Source organism: Eschrichtius robustus, chromosome 11 (assembly GCF_028021215.1).
Source record: "Eschrichtius robustus isolate mEscRob2 chromosome 11, mEscRob2.pri, whole genome shotgun sequence".
Classification (NCBI taxonomy): domain Eukaryota; kingdom Metazoa; phylum Chordata; class Mammalia; order Artiodactyla; family Eschrichtiidae; genus Eschrichtius; species Eschrichtius robustus.
The window spans coordinates 43009308-43029600 of NC_090834.1; the positions used below are offsets into that span (position 1 = coordinate 43009308).

General features: G+C 37.9%; 1 protein-coding gene across 2 annotated transcripts; it reads right to left on the reverse strand.

Annotated features, from left to right (window-relative positions):
* Positions 1-357: 357 nt before the first annotated feature.
* Positions 358-19530, reverse strand: MED17 (mediator complex subunit 17). 2 transcript variants are annotated; one of them, XM_068555411.1, is made up of 12 exons: positions 19086-19529; positions 16515-16681; positions 15559-15778; positions 13597-13733; positions 13423-13507; positions 12924-13076; positions 11126-11256; positions 10079-10263; positions 7021-7158; positions 3712-3829; positions 2092-2251; positions 361-906 (listed from the first exon to the last, which is right to left on the reverse strand). In XM_068555411.1, exons 1-12 carry the CDS (start codon positions 19333-19335, stop codon positions 695-697), a joined length of 1956 nt encoding a protein of 651 aa, XP_068411512.1. In that variant the 5' UTR covers positions 19336-19529; the 3' UTR covers positions 361-694. The 2 variants fall into 2 exon arrangements, with proteins under 2 accessions (XP_068411513.1, XP_068411512.1); XM_068555412.1 differs by lacking the exon at positions 2092-2251 and having other exon boundaries at positions 358-906; positions 19086-19530.
* Positions 19531-20293: the final 763 nt, after the last annotated feature.

A 20293-nucleotide genomic window follows, 5' to 3' on the forward strand; every position in this document is an offset into this window, starting at 1 on the left:
TCTGCCTTCCAGGCCTTCAGCTGGAACTCTCCAAGGAATTTCTCAAAGTAGTAGACCCAGGCATGCATAACAAAGACAATCAGAGGAAGAGGTACTTTATCCACTAATAACAAGAGCTCGCTTTAATAGCTCTGGTATGGAGTGGAGAACAGGCTCCTTTGGCTGGAGAGTACTTTGTTGCACTTCAGGGAAAGGATCTGCTTCTCTCAACTGGAGGGAATTTCTGTATGAAAGCTGAGTCTTAAGAGTGTTTAAATATTCTTAAGCAATAACAAACAGTGGAATGAGACAAGTCAATTAAAGACAATTCACTGAGGTTGAGTTCAGAGTGTCTGGAATTTTTAACCATATGCTTTATTTGATGTCAACATCAAAGGAATATTTTAAAAAGCAAATTCAAATCCATAAGTTAGTAACAGTTCAAGTTAACTGCATTAAAAAAAAAAGTATTTACATCTCTCCATACTTGTATACCCTATAACTGTACACAAACTTTTGCATTTCAAAGCAGTTGTCACTTATAAAGTGAAAGTTTTCAAAATGCTAGGTAAACATTTGCTAATTATGACTTTTTGAAAACAATACTCCTTTGGAAGATTCCTCTTCCTTGTGCTTATAGTTGATCTGAAACATTTCTCAAAGTTTCTGGAAACTTCTCTGGAAAAAAATATCTGGAAACTGGCCTGGAAGAAAATCATAGTAGACAAGGGCTAAGTGCAGACATAAGCAGCTCCATTTTGTAAACAAAGTTCCGGCCTTCCATTTTATTCCACTGAACTTCTTTGAAGGGTCCACGAAGATGATTCCATTTGCTATCTTGTAAAACATCACTTTTTGGAAGGTCTTTACACTGGTTACGGGGAAACTGAACCATAATCTTGCTGCCACTTTCAGGGCCATTACGAACTGTGGAACAAAACCAAAAATTCAATATGCTCATTTTCCAAGCTAGAGACAACAAAGATCACACAACTTCATTTTCCATGAGTATAAAAACCTTGTTTGTCTATCAACTTGAAAGTGCTCATTTAAAAGTGCTTTTCAGGTTCAATATGCTAAAATAAAATTTACTAATTTATAGATACTAGGCTGGTATAAATATTCATGAATTACCATTTGTACTATAAAAATGTGGCAAGATGAATGTTGGTTTAGGAAAGTCAAATGTCCTATACATTTTCAGAACATATTATTTTTTTCTAAAATACTTGACAACCCAATCATTCAATGACTTGGTTAATATATACCTACTATGTGATAAACTCAAATGTTCAAAATCAGAACTGGAAAGGATGGAGGAAAGATTATTCCAAATATGAACTTTAGGTTTTAATGAGGCTTTATAACCCAGGAAAGAAGAAAAGAAATTATCAATTAAGGGCCTAGCAATGATCAAGTCTGCAGATTCACAAGCTCTGATCCTGTGCGGAAGAATTTCTAATTATCCACTCTTTCAAATATTTAGAGCAGGTATTAGAAAAGATCCCACTAAAACCATATATAATTTTCAACTAGACAGTATGTATACATGCCTATCAAAGTGCCCCACTCATAGTAGGTGCTTCATAAAACACCTCTCTGTTCCATCCCTTGAGCATCTTTAGGATCAAATATTATTCTTGCATATTTGCAGCAGTATACGCATTTTATCTATCTATCTATCTATCTATTTTTGGCCACGTGGCTTGTGGGATCTTAGTTCCCTGACCACGGATTGAACCTGGGTCCACGGCAGTGAAAGCACCGAGTCCTAACCACTGGACTGCCAGGGAACTCCCCAGCAGTGTATTTTTAAAATGCATTTATCCATTAAAAGTTTTGAACTGCAGGAGCAACAATGCTGATGGCATTTTTCAGATAATCTCTTAGGAAAATGTGTTGCCAAGCAAGACATTTTTTATAACTACTAGAAAGAGAAGGAATAACCTGTTGCTCTGAATAACAGCTATGATGAGATAAATGCTCAGTATAATTACTGCATGAACTCACCTACTGCAGAGATAAATTACTATTAAGTATAGTACCTATTAAAGCTAAATGTTAAGGCCAAACTCCCAAAGGTCTCTTCACATTCAGAGAAGCAGAAAGTACCTGAAATAGCATAGTCACCATTCGGGGAGGCCACTGTTATGGCAGAGGCATTGCCAATGCTCTCTATGGGCCCAAGTCCCACGTGATTACTGAAGCTCAGGACCTGCCAGCCCATAACCTTGGCTAGCTGCTGAACTGCATGCACCTGGTGCTGTGACATCTGTGAATGAAAAAGGAAACTTCACTGACAATCAGCACGGGTATTTACTTTGCAGTGACTTGACGTCGTGACTATAAAATAAACTTCTGTTGGGGTTTTCAGTGCCTAGCACAGGAACCCTATCTTATGTTTGAGGAATCCTCCTCTGTGTGACCACTGAGGGAAGCGAACAGCACCCCACCTTCTACCGCAGAAGCTAAAACAGCCTGATACTCGCTTTCCTGTCCACTGGCAGCTGGAAGACAGGCATACAGCCTGAACTTGGCCAAGTGGAACCTCCCACCTGGATCACTGATTATGAAGCAACATCTAAGTAGTAGCAGGGTGTGTAGCTGAATATCTTCCATTAACCCCCTCAAGTCCACTCTCCACCCTACTCTGTCCTGGGAGGCTGATCCATATGGTTACACTACCAGCTTTTACAACTAGGTCCTTAGTAAACCGACACTCCTGAAATTATCCTGAATGTGCCACTTATTTCCGGTTAAGACCCGACTGATACCACGGGGCAATTCAGAGTGCATTCTGTCCCAGCGATGAAGGCAGTAGTGCTGGGACGGCAACAGTAGTGGCATTGCCCTGGCTGTGGTTCTATCGAGCTTCCTTTGACTCTGATCCATTCGCAAGTCTTATTCTCTAGACTTCTCATCAATTCTGGAAGCTATCCAACAGGCTTTCAATATGTTTCTGCGTGTATGCGTAAGCCGACCAAAGCCATTTTAGGTGCAATCAACCAAGAGCTGCCGTACCTCACGAATGCATTTTATTTCCTTGGTACCACATAAGCAAGTCAGTATAAAAGATTATTGCTTCTAGGATGGAGAGTGTCAGTATTTTCAAAACATTTTATGTGAAACATAAATACGTGTTTTATGTGAAAGATTCATTAGCATTTCAAAACCTACCCTTTCTCCCATAACTCATATTTCAATGGGTCATCACAGCTCCATGAAGAATGTAGGAAAAATACTGTTCTTACTTTACAGACGAAGAAAGAAAGGTCCAGAAATTTGTCCAGTGTCACAAAGAAGGTTTGTAACAGCACTCTCCATACTGTCCCTTAATAAGAGGAACTCTTTCTTAGGGCTCAAGAGGAAGGCATTCCATTTATCATAATGGAGAATGGACACTATAGCTTTGTATCTGATCTCCCTTTCTCTGGTTTTCTTGGGTTAGTAATTCTAAACTTTCGTGTGGTCCTGGAGGGGTTGTATATCTTGGCTAACGTGAGAAATGAAAAAAGTCTGATAGTCTCAGAACTGGTCCTGCATCTTAAATACAAACTAAGAGTAGAAACAAATCTAGGAGAGTTTGTCAACACTTTCAATTAGCCCGTAGGTTGTAAAATGTGCACTACAAATTAGGTGGCAGGGAAAAATGGCTTTTTAAAAATAATTTTACTTCTTACCCACTTTGTTCTTTCAATAATTATGAGTGGACCTGTAGTGTGCAACTGTTACCTGAGACAGAAGGAAATCCTGCAGCTCCTGCTCCTGATGAGACAGAGTAATTACTCTTCCATCTCTGTGTACGACTCGGATCTGCTCAACTCCAATATTCAATTGCAGCTGAATGGACCTTTATAGACACATATACTAAAAATCAGAAACGTTGAAAATTACCTTATACAACGCCAAAAACCTTAACATCAAAGAAAAAGAATGTAACAGACAGTTTTGATAACCTACACCAACACCCACGGGGGAGAGTTTTCTTAGGTTCAGCAGAAACCATCAGACTCTCTCTGAACTACTGTAGGCCACTGAGCAGCAGTCTACTCAGAAGGATACAGTGGGGGAAGCGCGGCTTGCCAGCAGGCCAACAGCACTTGCTCCTCTTCCGCGGCAGGCCTTTCAGCTGTCAACACTGCAGCAATACACCTTTGCTGCAATGAAATGAGATCCGCATTGAGAATATGTGGGACATGCCCTGACTTAACAACCTGGTTCCTCACAGGAGCCACGCACCCTTAACAGCTCCACAGGCATGGTTTCCAGGGTGCCCACCAGAGACACTGCCCACTGTTAGAAGTCACGCCATCCCGGGAAATCCAAAGCCGTCCCCATCAGGGATTTATAATTTCTCCCAGTCCAGAACCATTTTACCAATTTGGGATCATTTTTGCCATAAGCAGTGTTGCCTAGTGACAAACATGGCATCTTTCCTTATCAAGTTACTAGGAGACTAGAGCGAGAGTTAACCAAAGGTCAAATTCTCATACAGAAAGGAATAGGGTTTGTTAACTTCACCCTCCTGAAATAATCAGCAAACAAGTCAAAATATGTACGCTCTATTAACTAGGCTTAGGTCAAACAAAGAAACTCATAAAATAGCCAATGAATATATACGCAGATCACAAAACTCCTCCAAACTAATTTATAAATTTTTAGCATATGACATGTACATGAAACACAACTCTCCAAATCAAATAATCTAGATGAACAAATGTGGAAAAAAATAGCATTATATCTTTCCACATCTGATAGTACCTCTTTTTTCCTAACTTTGTTTTACAGCAAATATTTAAGAATAAAGCATTTTGGCAACTATCTATATAAAATTGTAATTTTGATGAAGTTTACATATTTCTTTCCAAGAAAAAACACAAAATTCAGAAGGCTTAAAGGAAAAGACTTATAAATCTAACGAAATTTTTAAATTCTCCTTTTTTAAACAAAGGTGTGAGGGAAGAGGAATTTGTAACCACTTTGAAAAGCAAATTGGTAACATTAATCAAAATTTTAAATGTCCTTATCTTCTGACACAGCAGTTACACTTGGAGGGGTGTGTACACATGTAAGCGTATCTATAGGATAAATTATTTTGCTGGCGTCCAACTAAAATATTCAACAATAGAAAGTTGGGGAGTTCTAAGAAAGAGAATTACTTTCCATTTTAAATAGCATAAGATGACCCCACCAGCTATAGAAGATGGGGAAAAGGGCATTCTACACTTCCTTCTACTTCCTCTCCTGTCCTGATTCTGTCAAGGCTACATTATCACAAACCTTTCTTCAGAGAAGTTTAGAACATTTACACTGGATTCTATAACCATATTCCCACAGTTGTTTGGTCTTAGCTCTAGATGTAAATAATTCAATGCTGATCAATTTTTTCTTTTCCTCTCCTTTGTGCTCACTCTCTAAGTTTTTATTATGGAAAATTTTAGGCACACACAAAAGTAAAGTATAGTATAATGAAAGCCTATGACCCCGTCACCTAGCCTTAACAGTTAAAAACGTACACTAACTTTGTTTCATATATTCAACACTTCCTCTCCCACCACACCCCCGAGCCACCCCAATTATTTCATTATTTCTTTAGGTAGAGGGGGAAGAAAGCCATGATCCACTCCACCAACCTTTTCCGAGAAGTTTCAAGACTGATTTCCTTTGCATTGTATACTCTTTTACCTTCTATATTTCATCTTTAAATCATGTTCGTCTACTATTTTTCATTTTTAAAAAACAGTGAATTAAAACATCCCTATTAAAATATAGTGTTATTATTATATTATATATTATTATATTCCCCTACTCCTGAGGGTGGTGATTTCGTTTCCAGTTGTGTTTTGCTCACTGAGAGACCACTGTGGCTAGTTACGTCTGCCTGAAATAAAGCAACTAAAGCTTGAAAAATAAAACATACAGACCCTGATAAACATACTCACTCTCTCAGACTGACCTGGAGGAGGGGACTCAGCTCCATCTTTCTAGTTGTTAATTTTCAAAGAGGCTAAAGTGGAAGCCCAAAATGTCTTTCATGGCCACCAGCTAACTATATTAACGTGTTCCTCCCCACTGCCCACAGTTTTACTGCGATATAATTGACAATGTCATTGTATCTGTTTAAGGTGTACAACATAATGGTTTGATATTTGTATATATGGCAAAATGATCACCACCAAAAGTTTTTTTAGCATCCATCACCTCACATAGTTACCCATTTTCTTTTTCTTGTGATTAGAACTTTTAAGATTACTCTTTTATCAACTTTCAAATATACAATAGAGTATTATTAACTATAGGTTCCATGCTGTACATTACTTCCCCAGAATTTATTTACCTTATAACTGGAATTTTGTACCTTTTGACCACCTTCACCAACTCCTCACCAATGCAACCACCAATCTACTATCTGTATATTAACTTGTGATTTATGAATATAAATCAAGTAGACTGCCCCTCCAGGAATGCTGGGGACAAAAGTCATTAAGGGCATATCATGAACTGGATTAGACACAGGGGTTGTTTTAGGCACACTATGGAAAGGACAGGCTCTAATATAAACAGCCCTCCTCACCTCAAATACCCCAGACTGGCCACAGCCTCTAGGCAAGAACTGAAGCGGATTGGAGTCTGAGGAAGCGTGGCAGCTTTCCGCTCAGTGCTGGGGTTCCTTCTTTACCACAGCTCAAATATGTGACATTTACCTAATAGAGACTATTTTAGACATTCTTACCTCTGTTTTTTTTGGTTTGTTTGTTTTTTTTCTGTATATTTTGGCCGCACCACGCGGCATTGGGATCTTAGTTCCCCAACCAGGGATAGAATCAATGCCCCCTGCAATGGAAGCACGGACTCTTAACCACTGGACTGCTAGGGAAGTCCTTACCTTTCATTCTTAAAAACACTCTACAGCTGACATAATTTACTGGAATGTTATGCCACCCTAGCAAATAAAAACCAAAATCTTGATATAATCACTCAGCAAACATCAATACATAAAAAGCAACTTAACATATTAAACAACTTCTTTTTGATACTCACTTGCATATTTGTTCATAGCCTTGTGATGTGATTAAGACTTTCACACTAGATTCATAAACATCATTAATATTTGACCAATGAGCCTGTATCTGAGGATCTTCAATGCGACTTGCTAAGCTGTCAATGGTTGCAGCAGTTCTTTTAAAGAAAATAAGTTAAAAATTTTATAAAGTTACCACATAAAATAATAAGATGATAAATCACTTATCAGTTTTACGGTTATTTGAAAACCAGATGACTACTTTTTGAAAATGCCATCATTTGAAAAGCAAAGATTTTAAAGAAAGGTCAGATGTAGCTCTGACGTGCTGGTTCTCAGTTTCACATCACGGCACAGTCTCATGCCACGTTGATTTCCTTTTAACTCCATTTGTTTTCTGCCACTCAGAAAATCTTACCAGAACACAAGTGAGAAGGATACTTCCAGGGTACTAACCTCAGCTCTGTAAAGAATATAAATTACTCATAAATATCAGTACTTGATCCCTGGTAACAAGTGACTTGGGACATACTCGCACCTGTAATTATAATTCCATTACTGTCATGGAATTATAATCATTTTCAAGAGAACCTAGAGAGACTTATTGCACAATTAAAACCTATACTCCAAGAAAGATAAATATGGTAAGCATAAATGAAAAATAAGACCCATCAAGTGATAAAAGATAAATATGGTAAGTATACATGAAAAATAAGAGCCATCAGTGATAATTATATACCAACTACTATAACACGTGCTTTCATGAATTATTTTAACCTTACTAACAATAGTAGACACTACTATTATTACCTCCATTTTTCAGAAGGAACAAAAGCAGTTTAGCAATGTTTAGTAACTTGCCCAAAGTTTGTAACTGTTTGGGGCACAAAACCTGGAAGTCTAACTCAAGAGCCAATAATCTTTCCTTTATATTTTATACACACTAATGAAAAGCCACTGCCTAGAACCAAAGCATAAATTATGTAAGTTAACCAAATTACTGAGATCCTCAGTTTCTAAAATTTGATTCTAGCACTTGACTGGAAAGAGAAGGAAAAGCCAGGAGGAAATGCAAGAAATGAGAATAGCCACTGAGGACAAGGGGTTTTTACACCAACAGGCTTGGGCTTTGTTCTTTTATCCTGCTTCTGCTCTAGTACTGGTTTCTTTCAATCCATTTTTAACTTTACCTTCTTTTTCTGTGATTTGTTTCCCTGGCAGCGCTTCAAAAATTTTTACAGCAGATAAATACGTATGTGAGAGTTTTGATCTCAGTATTATATCTATCAACAAACTGGGAATAAAAAAGTATCTAGCAATTGAGAATTGTTAAAAGAAATCATGAATTAGTCACACAATGGGCTATTACATAGCTATTAAAATATCTCTGAAGGCAGGGTATAAAACTTTATGATACCAGATTTATTAAAAAATAAAAATATACACATGCCCTGACACATATACTGTTGACCCATGAACAATGGGTTTGAAATGCACCTGTCCACTTATAAGAGAATTTTTTTCACTAAATAATTACTACAATAATGCACAATCTTTGGTTGGCTGAATCCACGAATGCAAAACCTGGGAAAAGGAGGAATTGCCTATTTGGTGGCCGACTGCAAGTTATACTTGGACTTCTAACTGTACAGAGAGGGTGGCACCCCTAACCCCCGCGTTGCTCAAGGCTCAAATGTATGTAAAAATATATGAACATGTTAATTGTATGGAATTATACAGATGGGTTGATACATCTGGAATATTATTTCTATATCTAAGGGGAGAAAAGGGAATATTTTTAAAACTTTGCTGCTTCCAAGATTATAACTACTATTCAGAAATTTATAAGTGTTCTAAAGATAACTTTTTCCATGCCCTTCATTTATTTCAGGGAATATTTAACTTTATGGTTAATCAGAAATTTGCAAGATTAACAATATACTCAAATTAATAGCTTTTATACTTGAAATGTACAAATGGAAAGTAACAACAATAATCTAACATATAATATTCTTACTGCTTATAAGGAACTTCTGTATACATTATTCAATTTGATCCTAAGACCAGACTCCTATACCCCCAGTTGACAGAGAAATAGAGGGCCACAGATATTAACTAACTTGCCCAAAGTTACTTAGCAAGTCATTGAGCCCTGGCTTAAACGCATCTTTTGCCCTAAACTCCTTACTCCTTTCACTGTATCATGCTGTTGTCTCTAACACGTCTTCCTAATTCATTTTACTAAAAGTTTCCATTCTGAGACCAAAGACTAATATGCTAATAAAACCATGACTGTATTACCAGGAAAAAACCAAAAATCAACAATAAAATGCCATTCACAAAAACAGTGTGCCCACGCCTGTTGAGTACCACCAAGGCGCAATCATGAATGAAGTAAAAACAGAACTCTTCACTAAGTGCCAATAATAAAATAGAAGAGCACCCTTTAGCATTTGGAAGTGATACATTCATTTAGGTCCAATCATGCAAGTTTTTTTTGTAAATGATGTGTATGGAGGAAAGAAAATGAGCTTTGGGGTTACATAAACGTGGGCATAAATCCTGATTTTGCTAACCTTTCAGCTGTGTAACCTTCGGCATGTTGCACAACTTCTCTAAACCCCAATCTTCTCATCAGCAGAAATGGGTTAACATGATCTGCCCCAGAGCTAAGGATTAAATAAGTCAACATATAGGAAAGTGCCTTCCAAAGTCCTAAAATGTGTGACAACCAAAAAATAGGGAAAGCTTCAAAAAAGGTTTAAATCCGTTCAGGAAGAGCATCCCATGGACGGGTTACTGAAGACAGTTTGGTGTCCCACGGCAGGTTCCTAGTCAGTTGTCTTTGGAAACATTAGTGCCAGCGTCAGAAGCAATATATTAAGTTACATGGGCAATGGCGCTAAGTCTTCCCCAAACTTGACAGACCCATCTACGACCATAAACTCTTCTACCATAGCCACCTCCATCTCCCCGGAAAAAAAATTAAAGCATGCCAAAAATAATGTAACTAATAAAGATAACTAACAAAGGAAAAAGGACTGCAGTTTCAAAGAATAATAGTAACTCTGTCCTTACCTACTCCTCAGAAATATATGCTTTGCTTGTTTAATTATTTTTTCCAGGAGCCCTTCACTTGACTGTATTGAATTAATTTCATTTTTATCAAAAGCTTGAGGACCCGAAAGTCTCATTCTCTTGTGGCCGAAAGGTGCACTTGCTGGATGCGGCATCATGATGGAACTCAAGGTCTGTTTATGAAACTGTAACAAGAACAGCCGTTTTAAACAGCCAATACCCACATATTAACTACACAATATTCGATCAAAACATGGCTCACATTTTGGAATCATGAAAGCAATGGATCTGAACCACATATAAAGGCAGTCTTGGCACACAGATAAATGTTAACATCTACTAGGCCACATTTAATGTGAATTTGTAAAGAGAAGGGTCCCTCTCAAGCTGCTGTTTTTATTTTAAAAGTTTTAAAGTAGAAAAACAAATATTCTTTAATAAGTCCCATTGACAGAAAACATAAAATCAATAGATAATTATTCCACCATACCCTAGATTAGAGGTTCCCAAACCTGGCTACAACAGAACCATCTGAGGAACATAAAAAAATACTGATTCTTGCACCACCACAAATGACTGAACCAGATTTTGGGGTGAGGCAGAGAAGGCTGGAATATGTACTTCTATTAAAAGATTTTCAGGGGAGTCTTTTGAAATTAGCCTAAACTGTGAACCAGCACTCTGGAAACATAGTTCTAGATGACGTGTAAGTAGAATACATCCTGAAATAACTCAAGTAATCCTTTTCACGGGCTCTGGCAAGATATTTTCCCTGATTACCCAATCAGAATACCCTCTAGCATGCATTTCCTACACCTCTCTATAAAACTTGTGGTGTATTTCTGCCACTAGAAGCTATGCTTGGGGATAGAGACTGTATTCTGATTATCTCTGTATTCCCTGAGCCCATAGCAAGGATCTTTCACAGCACAGCTAGTGAATGTCTTCGCTATATGAATAATGAGGACTCAGCAGAGGGGAGTGTGTGTACATTCACTGCTGTGGATACTCTTACCACAATGCAAGGAAAAACATTTACTTCATTACCTCTCTAATCAGTAGATGCAAATTATGCTCTAGGACATAAAGATGGTCCTCTGGACTTTGCTTCTCAGTAGCAGATTTTTGGGATTTCTTATCATTTGAAGAATGGCACAAAGAAATAGATAACTGCAAGCCTATTTATAAAAATAAGTAGGACAGATATAAATAACCTATAATATGGACAGGCACAAACTGTTTTCATAAAGTATAATCACAGCCCATTCTCAAAAGATACATTCTGAACTTTAAGAGGAGGCTTTCGTGATCAACATTTTTACACCAAAATGACTACTCATGAATATAATAAACTACCATATATTTTAACAATTCAAATTCTGTTCACCTACAGTGTGGCTGCTGACCTTGAGCTGTGGCTAAAGACAGGTGAACAGAAACTATATGTTAATTTATTTCTTCCAGATTTTAAATTAAAAACGAAACAAAACACAGAGTTAACATCTGGTCAAGATCTAAGAAGATGCTCAGAATTTATGTAAAAAACGAGTGCAGCTAATTACAAATTGATCTCTAGGTAAGCCTAACTGCTTTTGAATAATATTTTAAATTCAATCTCCACAAATTTAGGCATATTATGGATATTTAATTATGCATTTTCTAAACAGAAACACTAATTGGAAAACATACATGCACCCCAATGTTCACAGCAGCATTATTTACCATTGTCGAGATATGGAAGCAAAGTAAGTGTCCATCAACAGATGAATGGATAAAGAAAATGTGGTGTATATATATACAATGGAATACTACTCAGGCATAAAAAAAAAGAATGAAATTTTGTCCTCTGCAACATGGGTGGACTTTGAGAGTATTATGTTAAGTGAAATTAGTCACAGAAAGACAAATACTGTATATCACTTATATATGGAATCTAAAAAATAAAACAAACTAGTGAATATAACGAAAAGTAAACAGACACACAGATATAGAGAACCTAGTGGTTACTAGTGGGGAGAAGGAGGCAGGAGGGGCAATGTAGGGACAGGGGATTAAGAGGTACAAACCACTATGTATAAAATAATAAGTTACAAGGGTACATTGTACAACACAGGGAATACAGCCAATATTTTATAATAACTATCAATGGAATATAACCTTTAAAAATTGTGAATCACTATGTTGTACACCTGAAACTTATATAATATTATACATTAACTATACCTCAATAAAAAAAATAAAAAATAGGGACTTCCCTGGTGGCAAAGACTCCACGCTCCCAATGCCAGGGGCCTGGGTTCGATCCCTGGTCAGGGAACTAGATCCCACACGCATTCTGCAACTAAGAGTTCGCATGCCACAAATAAGGAGCTGGCAAACCGCAACTAAGGAGCCCGCCAGCCGCAACTAAGACCCAGTGCAACCAACCAAATAAAAAAATAAATTAATTAGATATTTTAAAAATAAATAATTAAAATTAAAAAATAAAAAAAACTAAGCATTTTCTAATTGACATCTCATTTAGACAATAAGACAGGATCCCTGAGAAATCTTCCACAAATGGTGCTGGCATAGACACTTCAAAGCAATTGTTACTGAATAACAGCCTTGCTAGGGCAAACTTTAACATATATTGTTTAAAGCCCAGGAGTGACACTACTGAGGACACAGACCAGAGTCAGCAGTGTAGACTGTGTTGCGTACTTCGTTGGCTGTTATTACGGACCGCACACTACCTCTTTGCTCTTACTGTTCCTTCAGCACACCCAAATAGCTACCCGCTTTGTCCTGTTCCCCAAACCACAAAGTCCTAATTATAAATCTCAAAAGGGTAGGCTGCACTTACTTGGAAAGGGCTGAGAGATAATCTGGTTTTTCACCACAATGTGAGGGATCTGTGATTTAATTTGAACAGCTTCCCGAGAGAGCTGTGCAAAAATTTCTTTACATAAGAGAACATTTTGTGCTGCTTCTAATTTCGTCTGCCAATGTGGGGAACCTGAAAGACAGGGGACATACGTATATATTAATTACCTAATAATATTAGGTATTAACTAGCTTAAATGATGATCTGGATACATATGACAAAAGTTTAGAAAACAGTGCATTATGGCATGTAAAACATTTTACTTCTTTTACACAGAGAAAACTGGTAAATAAGTTCAATCTTTAAAAACAGATTGTACAGCTATTCACTAATGGTTAATTAACAAATTATAAATACTTACATTTCCAATTGCTCTTATTCCTAAGTACCTATTTTTCCTATCTATGTTTATCTTCAGTTCATTTGTAAATATAAGCTTAGATAAGACCAGAAGTTAGAGGACAGAACATAACTATACCTGGTTTGGATTTAGGCAAAGGTCGTTTGAAGAGGTTAACTGTGCCAAGATCACCTATGTCTGGAGCCTGCTTTTGAATTGAAACCTATGTGACAATAATAACACGAAAAAATTTAGCAAATTAGCTTCTGGGCTATTAATAAGAAATTACTTGAAAAATACTTTGACAAATACCTTGATATATGCAGAGCCCTCTAAATCACTAGGAATCTGGACATCAAGGGGACAGTAATCTTCAGGTATTTTCTTGTCTAGATCAATATCTGTATTCTTTATTACTTCAAATGTACCATGATGGGGAAACAGAGATCCTAAAGGCGTATTAAAAATAGGAAAATCAAAACCAGCTAACATGTTAATTTAACACAAATTATTAAGTGTATAATAATATTTCACATACACATCACTGAAGCATAAATTAAGTTCCTATGAAAAACGTGTGTTTTGGGGGAAGGGAAAGGTGTGGTAAACAAAAGGAAGCAGGAGAAAAGAGTTATTTACCTTAAAAAAATAACATGCCTTAGTCTAATGGTATCATAATAATATGAACTCTACAGGCCATCCAAACTGTTTTATTCAAATGGAGTTTTGACAAAATGAATATAATTCTAGAAAATACTTCCATAAATTTAAACTTTGGAGATTAAAAACTTCTGGAGCTCAGTCTCCGTAATAAGGTTGCAATTAAAGGGTTCTGAATTCAGTAAGAGAAGGACAAAAGGAGAGTGTATATACCACCCTTTTTTCAACCAATTCCTAGACTTTCATGTGATGTCTTTTTATGTAGTGCATAAGTTTGGGATAGTTGTTTTGGGCTGCTGAATTACCGGAGGAGTGGGTAGATAAATGTAACTGCTGTTTTATAACAAGGGAAGATGTTCAAGATTTTCTCGCAATTAAAAACAGAATGTAATCAAATCCTTTTATAACACAGGTGACTATCCCACAGAGAGAATTAGGTGAAGTTCTTGCACATAATTATTTGTTGGGAAGAGTTTACAATGTCCAGAGCCAGAAAGCACTGCTTCTACCGACTACCTATTAAAATGTAAAAATGTCTTTGTCATCTCAAATTCATCTTTGTGATAGAACTTTACCTTCAGAATTCAAAATTTCCCAATTCACATCAACACTAAGGCATGTAGGTCCTCCAGTAATTAACTACCTCAATTTACCTTCCTTTAATTTTGGGATAATGATGGCTTGCTCTGACAAATGAATCCTTTTAAAATATCACTCTACTATTGTTACCCCAGTGATCACAGCCAGGGCTCCTTGCTTTTTTATCCCTTGACATTCAAAGTTTTTACCCCATTGAGCTGTGACTCATGAACTTTTACTGTATCCTCTGAATATACTTCAGCAGCTTAAAGACAGTACCATAATTACCTCGAAAAACCTGCTATTACATATCATAGCTCAACAACAAAGAATTTACACCAAAAGATGTGAATTCAGGATATTAAACTCTGATATACTTCAACAAAGTATATTCCTTAAGTTAGTGTTGCAACCTTGGCTGAATGGAAAAAGGAAGGCGAAGTGTTTTCACCACTGTTTCTCTTCACCCAGGATATGAAAACAGCTTAGCAGACTTTAGGGAGAAAAACAGAATAAGGAAGAATAGAGAAGTTTCTTTTCTCCATTTATGCCCAGTTTTTGAGGGTTACTGGTAAGCCTGTGATTGAGGACGCTAACCCTACCTCCTTATTTCTGACTAAAATGTCAGTTATGGTTCAGGGTGTATGAGCACATAAATCCTATCTCTGAACTTTCAATTCAATGTATCTAAAATGTTTTCAAATTGAATATAAACTATTTATACATATATTTACATAGGTTGTGATAAGGGTAATTTTAGCTTTTTCAGGCTTATGGGCACAGAAATTAAAACTTCAAAATGCAACATGTAACTGAGAAATAATATTATTACAGAAGAATATGTGGGAGTCCCCTGGCAGTCCAGTGGTTAGGACTCGGCACTTTCACTGCCAAGGGCTCAGGTTCAGTCCCTGATCCGGGAACTAAGATCCCGCAAGCCATGCGGTGCGGCACCCCCTTCCCACCCAAAAAGGTAACATTACAACCTATCATTTATAGTTTTTGAAGAACTATATTTTAAACAATAATCTATACCTGCACTTCTGTAGCTCAGATCTCCAAGAATTTTATCTCCAACTTTTCTAAGTTTCCAGTGTTGCCTGAGTCTCAAAAGCTCAGAGTTGAAGTCTCTTTGTAGCTTATTTTCTTGGTTTTCAGTGACTGATTTAGTCAGTCTTTCTGCCCCCTTCAGTAGGATCTGTGCTGCTCCGGCAAGTGACTTCTTTTTAGATATCAACTGCAACGTCTGAGGATTCTATCAAAAACAATCCAAAAGTGTAGCTCTGTATTATTTTTTAAATGATTTTAAAATGATACACTTTTCTCAACAATAAAGTACCTACTCAAGGGAAAATTTAAAAATTAAAGAAAAGCACGGAGAAGGGCGAAAAGCACATATAATAATGTTGTTTTTTTTTAAAAAATAACCGTAACCTATTTCTTTGGTCAACTCAAATAAAGATTTGTGTTAAACCAAATCACCACCGTGGACTATAAATCAGAACTTAACACTGCATCAGCCTGGCCCAGCCTAGGTTAGGTTCCACTCTCTGTACTGCCATTCCTCTCCTATGTATGCCACTCTCCCCCACACCCACAGGTACACCCTTTCGAAGCACTCAGTATACTTCAAAGTCCATAACTGGAAAACTGATGAGAAATCAAAATCTATGTATTATATACACATATATAAATATCCACAATCACTACCAATTCATGTAGACATACTTCCAAAAAGCCAAGTTTAATAAAAGTTTTCTGGCTGCTGCATAAGAGTCAAAATAATAAAGTTTCATAAAAATGTCACAATATTTTGATCATATTACAGAACCGAATTTTGAGTTTTTGGAGAACTCAAGAGAGTTAATCTTCAAATCTTCATCTGGACTTAATTTTGCATTAAGGAAAAGGAAACAATGGGCACACAGCCTAAAAGATGGTCCTGGGACTTAAGAAAACGGCACCATTATTCAATCAAATCCCACAAATACCTGTTTTGGAGGAAGTGCATCCTGAGAGACGGGATCAAGAGTCATAAATTTTTTATCCCTAACAATACTGAGAACATCATAGAGAACACACATCTCTGTCAGGGCACCTCTCAAATTGTTCCTCACTGAATCCCAAGGCCAAAGGGAAGGTTGAAATTTCACCAACCCTAAAAAGAGAAAGAAAAAAAAAGAAATACACAGGTATTAGTTATAGAAAGCTCATTTAGAGGTTTAAAAGTACTAAAAGAAGAAATAATGAATTCTATTTTAAATTGTTCCCACTTTTATCCCATTCTCTCCACCCTTTCTTGAATCTTGGTTAACGTTTAAGTTAGTATTCCTACAATGTCAAAACAAGTATGATATCTAATTTCCTAAGTTAACTCTAACATTACAACATGATAGGCTTTCAAACAACTTTTAAAATTTATGCAAGCCTTCTTAATAACCTTTTTTTCTTCCAGCTTTCAAAACCTGAACAAGTAATTGTGGAGAATTTCCAATACACAGAAAAGTACAAAAATAAAAATGACCTATAATGGCAGCATTCAGATAGTAAACACTATTAACACATCTTCCAACCTCTTAATCACTTTTAAAAATTAAATTTCATGAATACAGGCTCATTGTACAGAGTTCAAACAACAGAGTTATAGAGTAAAAAGTGAAGGTTTCCCTTTATTCCCCACCCTTAATTCTCTCCCCTCCTGACAGGCAGTCACCATTAACAGTTGGGGCACACCCGTCCAAATGTTCTTCTATGCATTTACATACATGTACTCCCAGTTTTCTATTGCTTGCTTCTCCCCGCCACCCCACCAAGTTAATATGTCCTAGAGACAGTTCCAGATCTACTTCATTCTTTCAACACTGTATGATATTCTGGAACACAGATGTACAGTAAGTCTACTCATTTCTGTTTAATGGACATGGAGATCGGTTTCAACAACGCTAGCAGTGGTAAACATCTTGAACACACATCTGTGTATACGTCAACTTTTTCTGTAGGTTAAATCATTAGCCATGATATTAGTGGTTCAAAAGAGATACACACTGGCAGTTCCCTGGTGGCCTAATGGTTCGGATTTCGGCTTTCACTACCGTGGCCCGGGTTCAATCACTGGTCAGGGAACTGAGATCCCACAAGCCGCGAGGCGTGGTCAAAAACAAACAAAAACAAGCAAACAAACAAAAGAGATGAACATTTAAAGATTTTGATACATACTGAACTGCCGAACTGTTACCCAAAAAGGCTCTAAAAATTCACATTTCCAACACGAGATATTAACAATCTTTTTAAATTGCTACTGATCTTATGCATGAAATAGTATCTTAATGATATTTTCATTTGCTTCTCCCTACTAGTGAGATCTGAAGTCTTTCCTCTGTGAGCAAACTGTTTATATCTTTGGCCTATTTTTCCAATGAATTGTCTTTTTCTTTTCAGTTTCAAGGGACTCTTTGAACATAAGGGTATCAACCACTTGTGTGTCATATGCATTGCATGTGCTTTTCCCAGTCTGTCATTTATCTTTTTACTTTATTTATGGCATATTTTTCCATTATTATTTTAAATTTTTATGTAATTAATATACCTATTATTATACCTATCTTTTCCTTTATAACATCTGTGTTTCCTATCTTGCTTAAGAAGATCTCTCCTAATCCCGAAGTTATATGATTATAACTTCTTTCCAATATTTTGTTTTATTCTCTTCACTTGCATGTCAATCCTTGTGGAAATATTTCTGTGTGAGGTCTGAGGTAGTATTTACCTTTTATTCCCAAACGGATCCCTAATTGTCCTAACACGACTGGCTTGAAATGCCATCTTTAAATTCCCATTTACACAGGGTTTCTTCACATAACTAAATCAAGAACTGTTAATGTTTTTTTATTCTTGACAATAAGAATACAAAAACCACACTTTTTCTATAATTCCCTCCTAACTAGTTTTATTTTCCTTATAATCCATTTACTATATAGCATCCAGAGTGATCTTTTGTAAACAAAATCATCTGTCTACTTAAAATCCTTCAAACTTTCAGCTGTCGTTCTAATAAAAACCAAGTGCTTATCCTGGCCTACTGGCTCTGCATGATTTGGCCTCTGCCTACCTCTTAGATCTTATCACATACTCAAGTCAATACAAATTTCCTTTCAGTAGGTGTTACTATAATCATCCACCTTGCACAGCGAAACAAAGTAACTAGTCCAAGGTCACACAGCTAATACGTGTCACAGCCGAGATGTGAACTACAGGGCTCTTAACCAGGGTGTGCCACATTACAGACGCTCTATTAAAAACGTAAACACTTCACCAGTGACAGTGTCCCTCAAGTGCTCCCACTCAAGGAAACCTGCAGAAGAATAAGGAGTATTAAGAGTCAAGCAGTGCCCTAAATTGTCCAGGTGACGAAGAGCACAATTAATGTTTCGCGTACCTACGTTCGAAGTACTTCCACGCACAGCATCTCACCTGGCGCAGGAGAGGCAGAGTGACATTACCTGGGCGGGTACCGGGACCCCCAGACCCGCCCAGCAGACTCGAGCAACAGACACGGGCCTTACCTTCCTCGTCGTCCTGGTCCGCGCTGGACCCGGCGCCCGCCCAGTCCTGCGCGTCGCCATCTGCCCCCGCCGCCTCCTCCTCCTCGGAGCCCGAACCCTGGCTGAAGTCGATCCGCTGGGCCAGACGCGCCAGATTCTGTGACATGGACAGCGGCTGCAGGTACGTCTCAGTGCCATCCAGGCCCACCTCCTGGACCTGCTTCTCGCAGGCAGACTCAATGCTGATCCGCACAGCGCGCACCCCAGACATGCTGGCGGCGTCGGCAGGACCCCAGCGCCAGCCGAAAACCGAAGGAGGAAGTATGTGCGCCTCTGTGGGGAGCCGGGAACCCAGGAACCGCGGCCCCTTGGAGGAGCTTTTGGGAAACCAAACGCTGCTCTTGAGCCGGAAACAAAGACGAGAGCGCCGAGACTTGCCCAGAATGCACTGCAGGCCCCTTCGCACTCCCCCCTCCCCACCTCGTTGGAGTCTCGCGGAAGGAAACCGGCTGACGCGGGAACTCTGCACTTCCGGACGAGCGCTTCCGGTGAATCCCACTATGTCGTCCGGAGAAGCTTCCCGGACTGTAAGAGGCGTGGCTGGCGGTGGGAGGGTGGGATCCGGGTGCGGAGAGCTTGGGGAGGCGGGTCCCTGGTGTCCACCTCCGTTTTAAGTGTTACTTGTTGGAAAGTGATGGAGGCTAGAAGGGTTAAGACGACCGAAAAGAGGTAGGGAAAAGGAGATGAATGGGCCCGTGGATCCTAGCAACGAGAGGCCCTCTGAGAATGCTGAGATTTGAGGGCTTACACCTGGGGTAGAAACATGTCTGAAGAGTTAGAAAATAAGGGCGTAGTTTGAGGAAAACAATGAATTGTGCTTATCACTACTTAAAATTATACTGCATAATTAGTTTGTTATCTAAACTCCCGTTAGTGGTAAACTCCATGACGGTGACTATCTCTGACGTGTAACATGCGCATATTTCTTTCATGCCTTAGTTAAAATAATATTTATAAGATTAAGAAGAACTGATGTGGACGTGGGGGTGGTGGGATGAATTGGGAGATTGGGATTGACATATATACACTAATATGTATAAGATAGATAACTAATAAGAACCTGCTGTATAAAAAAATAAAATTCAGAAAAAATATTAAAAAAAAAGAAGCACTGATGAGTCTTTGAGTCCCTGAGAAAGTATTTCATCAGTAGTAATTCCACAGGGGAA